This window comes from Cottoperca gobio, chromosome 10 (genome assembly GCF_900634415.1).
Source record: "Cottoperca gobio chromosome 10, fCotGob3.1, whole genome shotgun sequence".
Taxonomy (NCBI): Eukaryota; Metazoa; Chordata; class Actinopteri; order Perciformes; family Bovichtidae; genus Cottoperca; species Cottoperca gobio.
This window is the reverse complement of record NC_041364.1, coordinates 13895342-13912131: the sequence shown is the minus strand read 5'-3', so window position 1 is coordinate 13912131 and position 16790 is coordinate 13895342. Positions and strand designations below refer to the sequence as shown.

The 16790-nt window shown below is 42.4% G+C and overlaps 3 protein-coding genes across 4 annotated transcripts; 1 reads left to right on the top strand and 2 right to left on the bottom strand.

The window, feature by feature from the left end:
- On the bottom strand, nucleotides 1-1391 carry LOC115015142 (probable UDP-sugar transporter protein SLC35A4). Its single transcript, XM_029442348.1, has one exon. It carries the CDS (start codon nucleotides 1354-1356, stop codon nucleotides 379-381), a length of 978 nt encoding a protein of 325 aa, XP_029298208.1. The 5' UTR covers nucleotides 1357-1391; the 3' UTR covers nucleotides 1-378.
- Nucleotides 1392-1930: 539 nt separating this feature from the next.
- Nucleotides 1931-3187, bottom strand: LOC115015143 (SLC35A4 upstream open reading frame protein-like). 2 transcript variants are annotated; one of them, XM_029442349.1, is made up of 3 exons: nucleotides 2985-3187; nucleotides 2510-2605; nucleotides 1931-2152 (listed from the first exon to the last, which is right to left on the bottom strand). In XM_029442349.1, the coding sequence occupies exons 1-3, from the start codon at nucleotides 2997-2999 to the stop codon at nucleotides 1955-1957; spliced, it is 309 nt and encodes a 102-aa protein (XP_029298209.1). In that variant the 5' UTR covers nucleotides 3000-3187; the 3' UTR covers nucleotides 1931-1954. The 2 variants fall into 2 exon arrangements, with proteins under 2 accessions (XP_029298209.1, XP_029298210.1); XM_029442350.1 differs by lacking the exon at nucleotides 2985-3187 and adding an exon at nucleotides 2738-2933.
- A 279-nt stretch (nucleotides 3188-3466) lies between these two features.
- On the top strand, nucleotides 3467-15886 carry hmgxb3 (HMG box domain containing 3). Its single transcript, XM_029441116.1, has 21 exons — nucleotides 3467-3629; nucleotides 4175-4337; nucleotides 4501-4675; nucleotides 5361-5870; nucleotides 5997-6098; nucleotides 6258-6392; nucleotides 6529-6773; nucleotides 7275-7384; nucleotides 7486-7566; nucleotides 7765-7847; nucleotides 7978-8082; nucleotides 8232-8372; nucleotides 8748-9055; nucleotides 9171-9298; nucleotides 10063-10194; nucleotides 10295-10479; nucleotides 10663-10885; nucleotides 11229-11368; nucleotides 13358-13477; nucleotides 13588-13797; nucleotides 14203-15886. The coding sequence occupies exons 2-21, from the start codon at nucleotides 4198-4200 to the stop codon at nucleotides 14788-14790; spliced, it is 3861 nt and encodes a 1286-aa protein (XP_029296976.1). The 5' UTR covers nucleotides 3467-3629; nucleotides 4175-4197; the 3' UTR covers nucleotides 14791-15886.
- The last annotated feature ends 904 nt before the right edge of the window (nucleotides 15887-16790 follow it).

Sequence of the window (16790 nt, the reverse complement as noted above, 5' to 3'; positions counted from 1 at the left end):
CGCTTTTTGACAATTTATTGTTTATCATCAACACACTTTATAACACGTTGATATTATCGTTGACATTGTTCTTGGCAGAGAATGAAATCCAAAACAAAATGACAATAGCAGCACTCTTCAGGAATGTTGAACTGAAGATAAAAGAATCCTTAAAAATATTTATAAAATTTAATTCTAAAAGGACGATGCAAAATTGTCAAATTATGCTTCAACTGACAAAATGTTCACTAATGGCTACACATCAAAAATACACGTGTTGGATTCTGGATTTCAGAAGGCAGATAGATATAAAGGCAGAAAACCAATCACATCTGAAAAACCAGGAAACAAAAGTACAGGCTGTAATGAGTTCAATGCGCCTTGTGGTTCAGTTATTTACTATCGGTAGTAAAGGTAAGCTGCCAGTCCAATCATAGAAACGGGAAGCAGGAAAGAAGGTGTGAGCTGCAGCCCTAACATGGTCCAAGACAACAGAGCATTCACCAGCATGGAGCAGGAAATGACAAACAGTCTGGTGATCCCGCTGCCGTGCTTGAGCACCACAGACATCAGGAGTCCGTTGGCTGCCTGCCCCGCTATAATGGCCCAAACCACCCCCGAGTATCCCTCCAGAAAGCTCTTTTCACCTGCTACAAAGGAGAAGGAGGAGAGCCCATTGATGGCCACACCAAACACATAGAGGTAGATATTCTGCAAGCTGAGGGGCAGCTTCTGGCTCTTCAGGACCCTCTCTGTGTAAACTGCTGCCAGCCCTGAAACACAGCAGTACACCAGCACAAGGAAAAGCCCCCAAGCTGTGATATAAAGCCTTGGACCTTCATCAGCTGCAGCCCTCTCAGGGTCTTCTAGATCCAGGCTGCTGTAGCTGTGGCACAGCCCTGCACACATGAGGAGCCCCAGAGCAAACCACTGACAAGGACGGAGCCTCTTGCCCAAGCAGAGGGAGTACAGCAGGGCCGTGGAGGCAATTTTCAGGTTAGAGAGGACTTGGTATGAGCTAGGGTCCATGTAGGCCTGCATTAGAACCACCAGGTTGTTGTTGATGGCGTAGAGTATGGCAGGGACTGCGTAGGGGGCCACACGGATGAGAGGTGGAGGAGCATGTAAGGCGGATGTACCCCCAGTTAGAACAAGAGTCGCCAGAGAAATCAGGAGTTTGGATAACTCAATCATGACAACACATGATGAGGGGTTGAAGGGGACTTGACCGTCTACCTTGGTGAGAGAGATGAGCGGTGCATGAGAGCCATAGATAAGGACCATCAGCCCAAAGAGGACGCCCCACAGAATCCTTTTCACCCACTGTCTCCTAATCCTTGCTGGGGAACTGGGTCCCACATTCTGGACCACAATCATCCTCAATGATGCAAAACACTTAAGTTCTAACAAATCTGGATACTAGCTATAGTGCAAAACAACCTCGCTTTTGGGCTACTAACAAAAAATAAAAATAGCTATAAATCTCAACCATCTATTATAAAATACTTCGATGCATTATTTTCTGTATAAATTGGTATACGTATTTTGAACGGAACAATAAGGGTGTGGGAGACATCTGCAGGAATTGCTGCATGTTTTACACATGATCAATTAAAAATCTAACATGATTAGATAAATGCTCCAGGCAGCAGACACATTATGAAATCAGATGGGCCAAACAATAAAACCTTGTAAACACAAAGTCTTCCATTTTGTGTTAACATCAAACAGTCACAAGCGGAAATTAAACAGCAGTATTTAACTGAAGCTGAAACAAAAATGCAAATAAAAAAACAGCAGTCTTTTACTTCGAGTCCTCAATGAAATTCCAGGTGTATCATTATATCCGTAGTCCAGTCTACACAGAAATCTTTAGGGCTGATCCGTCGCGAGCCTCTGTCAAGCCCGCAGCTACAACAGCATTTCTTTTTCTTGTGTCTATTATGTCATTGACAAAACTAGCAGTCAACCCAAATTATTTTGGTCCTTTTTTAAAGCTGTTGATATAATCTTTCACCGTCCTTTCAATGTTGGGCACTTGATAGTTCTGTGCCGCGTATACGCCAGTGATTGTTCCCAGCAGCAGTCCCAGGAAGGCAGAGGAGCGTAGCTTGGCCACCACATAGCCAGCCAGAAAGCCCTTCAGCAGTGGAGATCCCAACACTGAGCCTCCCTACAAGAGCAAGATAATAATAGCAGAATTTTCAGCACGGTCCCAGCTCAGAAAATAACATACAGATGAAAAACATTTAACACATTTACAATTAGGGGAATGCATTTATCACGATTTTAAAAAATCATATTGTCAACAATATAGCAACACAAAAATAATCAGAGGATATTTAAAAGACAAATCTGAAGGAGGAATGCATTTAATAATACAAAAAAGTGAATAAAGGGCAGGCAGGTCAGCTTATAATGCGTTACATTTCTATTTATTTGCCATAAGAATTACATTCACCCTCGAAAATATAAGTGAAACAAAACACTATAAAGTATTGCACTCGGATGGTCACCTTCAACAACTCACCTGAGTTCCTACAGAAACTTCGTTCTCTACTCGCCTCTGGATTTCCTCCAACTGACTTTTGAGCAGCGTCAGATCTTTCAACTGTTTCAGAGGATCCTAAAATAAAAGCAATGCATTACATGTAGATAAGAAAAATAGTGTACCAATTACAACGTTAATATAGCTGCAGATAGGTAACATTGCTGTAAAACACAGCCTAAAGATACAGTTTACAGTAAAGTTACTGACATAATTTCCCATGAACAGCTCATTGTGTCGTGTTTGCTTGGGAAGCTAACGTTTATAGCAACATAACTTAACCGGCTCAAGGATCGATTTCGTTCACTTAGAAGAGATCAGAGTCCTGGTAACTTAATTTCTACACTGCCAATTGCTGCTGAGAGGAACTGTTTTTTCGCCCTCCTCTAGCAATTGCTGTCATCTGACGAAACACGTGAAATTAATACATATAAAGTCAGATCAGTTACTTACTCACCTTGTCATTCGCCATTTTTGCTCATTGGTATGATCAGTGTTTGACTCATAAGTCTGGGACATCAATTTTCGATTCAACTCGATTAGTTTGGTCTGGGTTATAGTGTTTGTATCATGGTTTGTATCCACAATTTTGTTTTATAGGATATATGCATTAAAGAAGTGGTTAAGAAACTATAGTTGAAACTTGGATACATTTTATGGAGACATATAACCTAAAAGTACTTGTTTTACTACCGCTTTGAGAAAAACCGGTGAAGCTATCATCCAATCACAAAGGACGCATCGAAGTAACGAGCCAATCACAGCACAGTAGAGCGGGACGTGCAGTAGATCAGGTGGGGAGGAAATAACGCCTATGGAACGCACACGTTATTTTCACGTGCTACAAACGTCGTCCGTGATTGGACTGCGCTTGTTCATTCCGTCTTTTGATTGGTTGAAGACCATAGCAACAACCGCCATGTTTTTTTACAAGTCGTCGAGAAGCGAAGCTACTTTACAGACATTTATGTATCGCAAATCCTTCGTTTAATATGAAGCATAGGCGAATGTCAGCATTACTTATCGTCAGCACAATGTCTGACTTTGTCGGTGACTTCTAAAGGTTGTTCAGAGCAGTTTGTAGAGCCTCGGGCCATCGTAGGTAAGGCTTCAATAAGAAGGCATTTCATTGGATAACTCACTGACTGTGCAGGCAGTATAAGCACACGCCATTAAACCTACTTTTAAAGCAGGGAAGGACCAGTGATTTTAACATGTTAGTGCTTTATTAGTCTCCCTCAGTGCCCTATGCATATAAGGTTCCATGATATTTTATTTTGACTCATACACTGTTGTGCTATATTCTCTCTGCATGAAGTACCAGCCCGTAGTGACGCTCTCCTAATGTCTGTGGCTTGTATTAGACAAAGTATCTCTATTTGCCTCTCAGTCTCATCAGCTGAGATACTGAGCTTTAATACAATTCAGGAATTATGTGCACAGGAGTGACTATGCACAATCACGTGTCAGTGGAAACATTGTATCGTCTACAAATGATGGTGTTAAAAGCATAGTATTATGCAAAGCAATATCTATTTAATGAAACTTACTTTAGCTAAAACTAATTGAATCTAATACAACATTTATGTAATAAACTATCTTCATTGAGGTTCAAACATGAACAACCAACTACTCTCAATGTTCTAGTGGGCCCTGGATCTTTGGAGATCATGGAGAAAGTGGAGGTGTTTGAGGTTGTGAAAGTGACTGAGGAGGTGGAGAGCTACTACAGCCAAATGGAGGTGACTACCCCGAAAAAGAGGAAGAGCAAAGCTCAAGAAGACAGTGTTGAGAAATCTAAGAAGCCTAGGTAATGTAAATACTAGCCCAAATGACACACTTTGCTGTTACAATATCATGACACTAAAATTATGGCACTGTCTTAAACAGGGACCAATCCTCTAAAAATAAAAAAATGTCTCCCCCATTGTCATGTACTGGTCGTACACCTTGAATCTGTTTGTCTGTTTTAGGTCTGCCTTCCTGCTATACTACTTTGATGTTCATCAGATTATGCAACAGGAAATCCCTAATCTACCACAGTCAGAGATCAACAAGAGAATCAGTGAGAGCTGGAAAAGGCTCAGTGTTGCTGAGAAAGGCTACTATCTGGAGAAGGCCAAGTCCGAGAAGGAGGGCATAGACACAGTAAGCTCTATCCTTCAACTGTTTTATGTAAACAAACCAGTGCGGCTGAGCATCCATGCAGCCTTTTATTTCACCAATAAAACTTCCTCATGTAAATAACATCAGAATAAACTCGCCTGTTAAATTTCAAGGTGTGTAAAATGCTTATTTAAATATCTTCTTCCCATGGTCAGAATATTCATACTGCTTTTAAATGACGTTCACTGATTTCCAGGAGCATCATGCTTGATGCCAAGTAAAACTCAGCGGAAACAACTAGAGTTGCAGAAAAGTTGATAATAAACTGAACATAAACAAGTCAGAAGTTACATGAAGTTTCCTGTTTAAGAAGTTCTAATACCTGCAGGGATAGTAATGTATATTCTGTTAGTGCCAAGCAGACACCCCAAGCCAATCCTTTAAAAGGTTTGTCTACAATGGTGTGCTTGATTAGGTATAGGCTGTTGAGTCCTTCTTTATGACCAGGCACTGCAGAGCACTAATGTAGTCAATTGGATTGATTTAATTTGTAATGAATACATTTGGCTTGTGTAACTAAAGATAAAGTCAGAACGAAGTGACCCATTAACATCAAGTACAACAGAAGAGAAAAAACTGCCAATTCACTGGTGTCTAGTATAATGTCAAGGTGATTCTGTGGATAGCCATGAGAAATATACTCTAGAAGATTGTACTTTTCTCCCAGTCGTCTCTCAGCCCCTCCAAAGACCCACCAGGCTTCCGCAAAATCCTCCCCAGAGCCAGTTACTTTCAATTCTCTAAAGGCTGCTCCTCCAATCAGCATCCGGGAGGCTCTCAGGCAGAGGTGAGCGTGGGGTCCCTGGACTGTCCAGTGGAGGGAGGCCTGCCTTCTGCCTCTCTCACCCAAGAGCCCCAGTTCACACATCTTGGGTTGGCCGACGAGGTGGAGGTTTCTGAGCAGCCCATGGTTGTCGACGACGTTGCAGAGGAAACAGAAGTGGCATCTCATCCCACGGACCCTCGAGGAATCCTGCTCTCCTCTTCCTCCTCTGTCGGACCCAAAGCCCTGGCCTCCACAGACGAACATGTCTCACAGGGCTCTGCTGGCCTTGCAGCAAATGGGGTCACGCTGAAAGGAATTGAGACGAGAGTTGCTGTTAGTGGTTACGGTGGGACGATGATGCAGCAGATACAGGGGGAAACTCCACCAGTGGTTGCCATCTTACCCACCCAGGTGAGACTTAAATGTCCTTCTACCAATTAGCAGAATGAGCTTAATGAGAATTATTAGGGCTTGACCAATTGAATCACCAAAAAGTGTTTTAACTAATGCAGCTAAGTGATTTGTCCATCACTTTAGAACCTGCTAGAGCCTTTGCCAGGTGTCCGCTCTGTGGGCCCAGTGATGATGGTGTCTGTAGGAGCCAGCATTGATCAAAGTGCTACTCCTTGCTATAAAATGGTAAGTACCCACATTATTCATCAACCTTATAAATGTCAATGCTGAAATTGGCAAGCGTAGAGTCTACTCGCAGAATATCCTTATTTAGATTTAAGATGATTGGGTTCGGTAACAGCAGCTGAGAGACATGAACTTCTTTGTTTTCCTCATTTTTTGCAGTCTGTGAAAACATACACCCGGAGAGGTAGAGGAAGGTGTCTAAATGCTGGATGTTCATTTGTGTATGTCACCCGCCACAAGCCACCAACGTGCCCTGAATGTGGGAGCCACTTGGGTGGAAAATGGATATCTCCTGTAAGTGTCAAGCAATATCTGCACAAAGCTCAGTATGTTCAATCTTACATGAACATCCCGGAGTTGTACAAAGATTCATGCTCTAGTTTTGACCTGCGGTTCAAGTCAGTTAACTTTGGCTGCGTTTATATATCAGGAAAAGAAGACACAAGCGAAAGAAGCTACATCAAAGCAATTGCCACAGAAGACTAAAACCAAGGCTAATGAAAGCTGCCAGCCCACCCCTCCCCCTGCTCAGGAGGGGAATGCTGATGTCAGTAAAACAAACGCCACTGGGAGCAAAAAAGAAAGTCAAGTGAAACGGTGCCCCAGAAAGCAGCGTGCAGTTCCTGCTGTAAAACCACCAGAAGGCAGCAGCACCAAGGAGCAGAAACAAACAAAGTGAGCACCCTTAGGTTTTCAGTTCTTTGAAGTATGTTCTGCTCGCGACATGATGAGTCCCAATAGCAGGTTGACAATGTGTGCTGTGACAGTTGTGTGAAAACTGTGCAGAGAGGTGCTTTAATGCACAGAACGTGGGCTTGCTATATGTGTGAATAGTGCTGTTACGATATCAGATTCATCTATAACTTGTTTCTTTTTCAATTAATTAATTAAATTAATTGCACCCATTTGTGGGTGGAGGGAGACAAAGTGAGAATGAAAAGAAATCGAAATGATTAAAGAGGCGCTGGATTAATATTTATTTATTTATATCACGGTTACCCTCATGTCGTCACCCCCCTGTGTGATAAACAGTTATTTATTTGTAATGCTGAACTGTATAAGAGTGTGGAATTTAAACATATAAAAAGGATTATAATGTTGTTATTGCAGCTGTTCAATGCACATCTTTGTAAGTGTGTTTCTCACTTGATGTACTTTCCATCTGTCGTTGAGTAGACCGATGAAAGACAGTCTTCAGGGCACGACAGTCCAAGGTCAAGACAGAAGCAATGCCACTGTTCAAAAGAGGCCAGTGAGACCCATCCTGCCTGCCTACTATAACACAGGTGAGGTAAAACAAGCAGCACACAGGCTATATTCTATTATCAGTGTTAAATTAAGGCGTCACCATCTGGATTTACATACTGGCTTGTGTTTGTGTTTCTAGTCCGTGCTTTGTTCCAGATCTTAACTGTCCCGCCTGACAAAGGAAAGTTTCAGAATGCAAACGGCAATAAATCATCCGCTGGTACTGTGCATCGTTTGATTTTACTTGTATCAGCATATTCTTCATTAAATGTGATGTTTTACTTCTTGGTTTGTATGTTCAGTCAGTGCTTATTGTTTCCATATACCTTTATTACGCAGAGAGGAAATGATATGTATATAGAAGTGACACTTTCTGAGGTCTCTGCTTTCAGCTGATGTGGTCGTTGTCTATCCACAGTGCCTCGAGAGAGTTTCTCAGGTCTTAAACCCAGCACTTTAAAACAGCTCGGCCAGACCGTCCCGACAACAGCAGCCAAGCAGGTTAACACACACACACACACACACACACACACACACACACACACACACACACACACACACAATAAACCATACAAAGGGTAAAGATGCAGATTTGGTCCAATAACGCCACTTTCTTCACGTCTTTTCGCAGCGGTCTTCCGTCCCAGCAGATGGAAGCCAGCCTGTGTGTTCAGTGGCTGATGGAAAAATGAATATCCTGTCATTCGTGCCTTTCAAACACACCGTCTCCAGCTTTGTCAGTATTCCACTATTTTCTGTGCAAGTTTTGCATTTCTTTAAATTAAATTACATTAAATGTTCTTTTGTAATGTGAATGTTTTTCTGGATATACATTTTATCTTTATTTGTAGGTCATTCTTGCTCTTTTTTAAAAAATGATTTCAGGATTTGGGACTGTCTACATCACGAGGAAGAGGTCGCTGTAAGAACCCGTCTTGTGACTACATGTATAAGAACAGACACAAACCTGCAGTGTGCCCTAAATGTGGCTGTGAACTGACCCAGAAGAACGCCATGGGAGCAAAGGTAGAAGCTTACCTCCTCCAGATTCCTCTCAATTAGTTTCCATCTGCATCTTGTACCCTTTGACCCCCGTGAGTCTCGGCACGACCTTGGATCTCCGAGCAGTTGCTTCTTTAAACCCATAAATCTCAATTTCAGACTGAAGCCAACAGGCCTTTGATGTCAAGTCATTCATCTTTGCAGTTTTCTCTCTGAGGCTTTCAAGCGAGCATAGCTGGTGTTATCTTTTACATCCTTAACACTGTAACTTTGTGTAATCTTGTTTGTCTTATCTTATTAAGCATTTTGTAGATGTTTTTGTTCAATTCTATTAGGATGTTATTAGTTTTAGTAGTTTAGTAGAACTGCTAATCTTGACTTTCCTTTTGCCTTTCTCAGTCTGGGACTCTGCTCGATCCGTACCAAGCCCTGAGTTCTGCTCAGAAGGACATCCAGCGGCAGAATACCCTGCAGCTACTGCACCGTTCCCTGCAGATTCCTGAGAGCGAGACTGACATTCAGGAAACGTTGACCCTCATCCAGGAGCTCAACAGTCTTCAGATCGTCTTGGTTCAACCAAGTGGCCAGGAGCACGAGGGCAGTGTAGATACGGAGACGCTGGTAGAGTCTGGGTGGCCTCAGTTCTATGAATCAGCAGCTACTCACTGTGGCCTGTGTAACTACCCTCTCTTCAAAGGAGGTCAGAGGTGAGAAGATGCATTCTTACTGTCCTGCTTCTGTTTTTTATTGCGACAGTATCGGCATGTTGCGTTGATGTCTTGCTCCCTAACGTATCCTCTCACGTGTGCTTGTACATCCCAGTACTGTTGCCGGACAAGAGGACTGCTGGCTTCTTACTGAGACTCTGATCCAGACAGCCACTCTTCAGCTCAAGGTGTGTCTGAACGTTCAGTGTCTGGCTCTGCACAGCTTCACTGACCTGCATCCAGGTAAACCTCCACTCACAACAACTTGTACATTGTCGAACTACTTCTTCATCAAACCCCACAGATCTAATGATGGCTGTACGTCAGGGAATTATGGGCGTCTCTTCTGTTTCATCATTTTCAAAAGTACCCTGATTGCTTCAAGGTGTGAGGGATCGTATGTGGGACACAATTTACAAAAATATTGCTGATTAGACTTTTAATCAACTACAATCAGTATTTTGCCGATCAGCCAAAAGACGGAACCACAACTAGAGTTTTGTGTGCATACCGTAGAACGTCTAAGATTAAAGTAAATAGTACGCGTCCCCTTTTACCTGCAGTATTCATTTGAGTCCACTCTATGACTCACGTTTACATGTTTTTGTGAGATTGTTGATGAATTAATTTAATTTTTAGATTTAAGATGCCTGAATTATTCTAATATTTAGCTGTGTAACATTACAAGTAAATATTTCAGACCCAGCATTATGGCACATGTTGATATCAAAATGTATGCAATCATTACAGAAACTTTGTTTTGCTTAGTGTAAGAAGCACTTGGAAGATATTGGCTGCAGTTATTCATACTGTTTTCTTTAATGTGTGGGTTTAAGACCACGGCGAGACCACACAATCTTTTTATTGTAATGTACTCTTGGTAACGGCAATGCTCAGTCATCGTGTATTAACTGCATAAATAAACAGCTTGTCCTGAGGATGATTTGTTCTTGACTGTGGTATGTGGTTTCTATGTGAATGAAAATGTTGATTGTTTTTGTTGACAGGTTTGTTCAACATCGGGAACAGACTGCTCGTCAGTATCGACCTGTTTCTGAAGATCAGGACTTTTATTAAACTGGGCCAGCCCCCCCCTCAGGCAGCCAGGAACATACTGGACCACAACCCCAATCACCCTGGTAAACAACTCTACATACCTGTTAGTATAATTTCACATTTGCGATCTGGTATCTTCCGTCTTTTACTGTAATGTCATTGTGTCTTCCTCTTTTGCATCAGTGCATGCTCTGAGTCCAGAGGAGCTGTCTCAAGTTCAAGAGCTTTTCCTCAGTGGCTACTGGGCCTTTGAGTGTCTGACGGTGCGTGATTACAACGACATGATCTGCGGCATTTGTGGTGTTGTTCCCAAATTGGAGATTGCCCAGCGATACACAAGCAACGTGCTGGAGCTAAAAAATGTGGAGGTGAGAGATGAAAGCCCGACATAGATTCATGACTACATACTGAGAGCAGGGTTAGCAGGGGAGAGTATCGTATAAGATGTCTTCCACATGTAACACCTAAAGAAAATAAGCCTGTGAAGATGTTCGGTGCGTGTTGCTCCACACTCCAGTGACCTCTCCACACACGTTTCATTCTGTGCACAGTTTACTTGGCCCGAGGTGTCAGTGTCAGATGAGGTGCACGTGGATGACTTCTGGCTCACCATGGAAAGTGAGGCGATCGAGCAGGCGACTTTCCCCACTGAAATCCCGATCACACGGGTGGATGCTTCCATCATCGCTCCCTTCATTCCCCCACTCATGAGGAGTCCCACTGTCATCAACACGGAGAAGGACAAGGTCCTGTCACACACGCAGCAGCCCTCAGGTACCTGATTATCTTTAACCCCCACTGAAGTACATCTTTTAATATCCTTTAATCCTGTGACTGGGAAATGTGTACGTTTGTTTGGACTCTGAAAAAAGGGAGACAAGTGTTTTGTTTCTATCATAATATGTTATCTTTTACATAGATGTGGCTTCATAGTGAATGAGATGGAAAAAGATGATTATGTTATTCTATGTTAAGTGTTACATGCTAAGTTATTATCCCATGCTGTACACATTTACAGTGTTTGATGATTTCTATTAGTAACCATTTTTAGATTTTGATCACAGTGGCTTATGTGGACATAACAACATGTTTTTAAGAGAATGTTTTTCATCACTAGTTTTAGGAGATCCATCAGTTTTGGTGCGTCTCATCCATGACGGGCAGCTGAGACTCGACAAGATCGAAGATCACAGTGAGGACGAGCTGAGAACAATACTGGACAGCTGCGGGGTGAACATCACGCCAGGCTCCACTAAGGTGTGTGTGTGTGTGTGTGTGTGTGGTTGTTACACTCACACGTTTTTACTGTTGTATGTTAATGACTGGAAGTAAACATGTTGACCAAAATACCAGCTAGAATTCAAGTAGACACACTAATCATGTGATCAGTTCTCGGCCTGAAGCACAGGAAAGTCACCCTTCCTCCGCTGCACCCTGCACCCTGTGGTGCTGCTAAGAAATTGGTGCTTTGCTCCAGGGTACTTCCAGGGTACTGATGGGAGGTTAAATTTAGTTGAAAGATATTTTCTTTACTTACAGGACTGTCTCAGAAAATTAGAATATTGTGATAAAGTTCTTTATTTTCTGTAATGCAATTAAAAAAACAAAAATGTCATGCATTCTGGATTCATTACAAATCAACTGAAATATTGCAAGCCTTTTATTATTTTAATATTGCTGATTATGGCATACAGCTTAAGAAAACTCAAATATCCTATCTCTATCTAAATATTAGAATATCATGAAAAAGTATACTAGTAGGGTGTTCAACGAATCACTTGAATCGTCTAATTAACTCGAAACACCTGCAAGGGTTTCCTGAGCCTTGAAAAACACTCAACTTGGTTCAGTAAACTAAATCACAAGTATGGGGAAGACTGCTGATCTGACTGCTGTCCAGAGGACCATCATTGACACCCTCCATCAGGAGGGTAAGACACAAAAAGAAATGTCTCAAAGAGCAAGCTGTGCACAGAGTGCAGTTTCAAAGCACATCCACAAAAAGTCTGTTGGAAGGGGGAAATGGGGCAGGAAACGCTGCACAACCAAGAGAGATGACCGCAGCCTTAACAGCATTGTGAAGAAGAGTCGCTTCCAGAATTTGGGGGAGCTTCAAAGACAGTGGACTGAAGCTGGAGTCCAGGTATCAAAAGCCACTGTTCACAGACGTGTCCGGGAAATGGGCTACAATAGCCGTATTCCCATGGTCAAGCCACTTCTGAACTCAAGACAACGGAAGAAGCGTCTGACTTGGGCTATGGAAAGAAGCACTGGACAGTTGCAGAGTGGTCCAAAGTCCTCTTTTCAGACGAAAGCAAATTTTGTATTTCATTTGGAAGTCAAGGCAGCCAGAGTCTGGAGAAAGGCTGGAGAGGAGCAAAATCCAAGTTGCTTGAAATCCAGTGTGAAGTTCCCACAGTCAGCGATGGTTTGGGGAGCCATGTCAGCTGCTGGTGTTGGTCCACTGTGTTTCATCAAGCCCAGAGTAAATGCAGCTGTGTACCAAGAGATTTTAGAGCACTACATGCTTCCGTCTGCTGAAAAGCTCTATGGAGATGAGGAATTCATTTTCCAGCATGATCTGGCACCTGCCCACAGTGCCAAAACCACCAGTAACTGGTGTACTGACCATGGCATTACTGTCCTCGATTGGCCTGCCAATTCCCCTGACCTGAACCCCATAGAGAATATGTGGGGTATTGTGAAGAAGAAGCTGAAAGACACCAGACCCAACAATGCTAATGAGCTAAAGGCCGCTATTGAAGCATCCTGGGCATCCATAACACCTCAGCAATGCCACAGGCTGATTGCCTCCATGCCACGCCGCATTGATGCAGTAATCCGTGCAAAAGGATTCCCAACCAAGTACTGAGTGCATTAATGGACATTTTCAAATGTTTGATTTTGTTTTGCTGTTATAAATCTTTTTTTTTACTTGGTCTGAGGAACTATTCTAATTTTTTGAGATAGGATTTTTGAGTTTTCTTAAGCTGTAAGCCATAATCAGCAATATTAAAATAATAAAAGGCTTGCAATATTTCAGTTGATTTGTAATGAATCCAGAATGCATGACATTTTTGTTTTTTTAATTGCATTACAGAAAATAAAGAACTTTATCACAATATTCTAATTTTCTGAGACAGTCCTGTATTACGTTGTGTTTGTGTTCTTCTTATCTCGGTGTACTTACATTTGTGTGGGAGTTTTCCTAAATACAAGCCTCCTTTCTTTCATCCTCTGTGTTAGGATGAGCTGCTGGCCTCCCTGATCTCATTGTACACACTCGTTCATGGTGGCCTCTCCACGGCCCCGCAGCCCCCTCCGCACCTCACTGCTGGCAAGCTGTCCAAGGTCTGCCCCCACAAGGTAAAAACAGCAGCCCTGTCGTTCCTTAGAAATGTATTTGTTAGGGTTAGCGTTATTTGGAAAGGGTTCTCGGTGTTACTCATCCCTTTCTCTCCTACACCCGTCTCCAGGTGGTGTGTGGCTCTAAGTATTTGGTGAGAGCAGAGACGGCTCGAGACCACGTAGACTTGCTCCTGTCCTCCCGTTACTGGCCCCCAGTCTACGTTAGTGACTGTGCCCGTCAGGTGGCGCTCTGTGCTGACATGCAGTACCCAGAACAGGCAACCCAGATGTGGGGCAGGAACCAAGGCTGCTTCTCTGACCCTTTCGAAAAGCCAGAGGTGAGTGATTTGAAATAAAACCCTTTAATCTATTAAGGAACTCACACGTGTGCTGGTTCAAAGCGGTAGAAATGACAGGTATATTCACATACTGTCTAAGAGTGAAGAGTGACTTCCAAATGTAACATATTTCTCAAATGATTATAGGTGTCTCTGTATTTACAAACGTTATGTAAAGCAGAGTTACACCTGTCAGTTCAGCTTGAGTAAAAAGAGGTTTCTGAATTCTAATGCTTTGCTTTAGTCTCTTGTACACAGTATACTAAATCACAGTACATGTATTTATATCATTCAAACTGGATGTCTCCTACACACTGTATACATACTGTATATTTCTTTATATTTCTTTGATAAAGGCTCAAAGTGTATGGCTGTCTCAGACGACCTCTCCCTTTTCTTCTTTAGTTTGTGTCCTGTGCGGAGCTTCAAGAGCAGCCGTACAGCGCTGACCTGTCGTTGGTAGCAGATAACCAGCAGGTCCACCCCATCACTAAATCATCTTGTTGCTGGCTGGTTCATCCCCCCGCAGCAGCTCAGGAGCCTCCTGCTCCTTCTTCAGAGCACCACTCAATGGCCCTCTGCGGAGATCTGGAGCCCTACGTCAGCCTGATGGAAGAGCTGGAGAAAGAGGAAGACGAGGGGGCCGAACAGAAAGAGCAGATGGACAAAGCTGAGAATGACCCCGCAGAGAACTCGGAGGACTGTTACTCGATAAACCGTGCACGGCGGCAACCTGTGGTTTTCAACAACACAGCTTATTACTACCTTTACAATCGTCTGGTGGATTTCCTCACCAGCAGAGACATCGTGAGCCAGCAGATCAACCAAGTGGTGAAGGCCTGCCAACCTGGGGAGGTGGTGATCAGAGACGCTCTGTACCGACTGGGAGTGGCACAGATCAACACAGAGAAAGAGGAAGATGAAGGAAGTGGGGTGGAGGGACAGACACAAGAGGGAGGGACAGAGACGTATGAAGTTATGCTTACTGAATAGAAATGTTCAGGATGGACAATCAACATGCAGGCAGAGGGATGGACTGCAGGTAAAGACGGGAGTGCAGATAGTAACATGACATGAGGAGAGACCAAAGTGCTACCACAATTCAATGTTGGAGAGTACTTTACTCTTACACTAGCCTGTACAACATCATTATTTTACTGATGAGAGGATTTTGGCTAAGTATTTATAAAGTGGGTTGAATTTAGCAGAAATGGACTTTATTGTAGATAATAAGAAGAATAGTGTAAAATATACTAAAAACATTAAATTACAGGATACAAGGTTAGGGTTAGGGTTACTTCTAACTAGTGTGAGTGTGAGCGTTAATAAGAGTCAAGATGATGGAGCCTGAATGTCAAAATGCTTAATTCAAATGACTAAAAGAATGTAACAATAGTTTGTGTTTTTTACCAATAGTGTGCCAAGAGTTTAAAAGAAGTGAAAGTGTGTGTGAAGGAGATGTTTCCTGTGACTGAAAGAATGTAAACAGGATTTTAATCGCTCAGCTGAGCCTGAATGTATATATTCAACCATGAAATAGCATGTTGTATTTATTTCCCTTTTACGTCCAGAGACATTTTACGTTTTACAGTCTTACCTCTCCTCTGCCACTTGTTGCCTTTTGGACGTTTGCTTTTGAAAAGTGATGATAAATGTGTATTTGTCTATTGTACTGAATCATGATGTAATGATGGACTTTGTGGCCTTCACTTTATTTTGGATTACATTTTCATCTCAAAGGAGATCCATCCTTAATTCCTGTCAACCAATCGGCAGCCGGCCTTTGAGAAAGAACTGAAGAGATTTAGTTGATCCGCCTGCATGAGGTGCTTCAGACAGATTACTTTTTGTCACCAATGCTTTGCTTAACAATTACAAATCTGACGAGCTAACAAGACTTTTACGAAGCATTGCGGTTGTCCAAGTGGTTAAAAATGGCTTCATTTGTCAAGACTCGACGTGTTCAATAGGGACACCTCTTGATCACAGCAGCCAAGTATATTGTGTAGATAAAGAAAATAGAGTTGAAATAATTAAGTCCTGTATATGAAACTGCTGATGTAACAAATAAATATAAAGTAATGAATGATTTTGCAGCTCTGGCCAATTTCACTGTAGTAAAATGGCCAAAATTGTGTGATTCAAGTTGGGGCATGGAGCGCATCGTCATCACTAACCGTATCCAACTACCTCATGTAAGAAAACACCCAACGTTATCGTAATGAACGTAGAACCAACATGGCTATTGTTAGAACGCAGAGCTGCCTTGTGGAAGACTGCGGTCACACGCAATGAATACACGGGCAGAGTGTGCGCAGGTAGACCCTGCAGTCATTTCCTGCGGTCCAAATGAAATGATTGGACGGGTTTATTACAGGCCTGGAGCCGCCACAGATACCACATTCTCTGTTTTTTTTGTCAAAGCATTTTATTTATTGAGTGCTACAAATATAATAAAAAGTAAATTGCATACCCTAGCTTTGAGTTAATAGATAACACAAAATAATTGTCTGATATAGCATTACTATTGCGTAGTGCAATATTTCAGTGATTTAACAGTAATGCAGCTTCTATTAACGTGGCTTTGACTACAAATAGGTTTTCATCACTCGTCAGCAGTGCAGAGAGACAACCTCATATAGACGACTACAGTACAAACATAACGGGGAGGGTTTACATCCACGTATCTTCAGCAGAACTACAATCATTCTCGTACCAGTGATACGGCATCAAAAGAGGCTTCAAACGTCACGATTAACGTGAGTGAAATAAGCAACACATTGTGTGAAGAGAAGGACAGATTTAGTTTGCTCTTCTTGTTTGTAGCTGGGACTTTCTGTGATAACCCCATGTTTATCATCACTCGGTTTATAATTTAGTTTTTTTCCCCTCACGCAAAGTTGTCTGGATGTGGATACACTGGGATTCTGTATAAAGGGCTCAGGGGACTTTGGCTCTATTAAGTTTCAAAGAGCAATACAGTGTTTTTATTC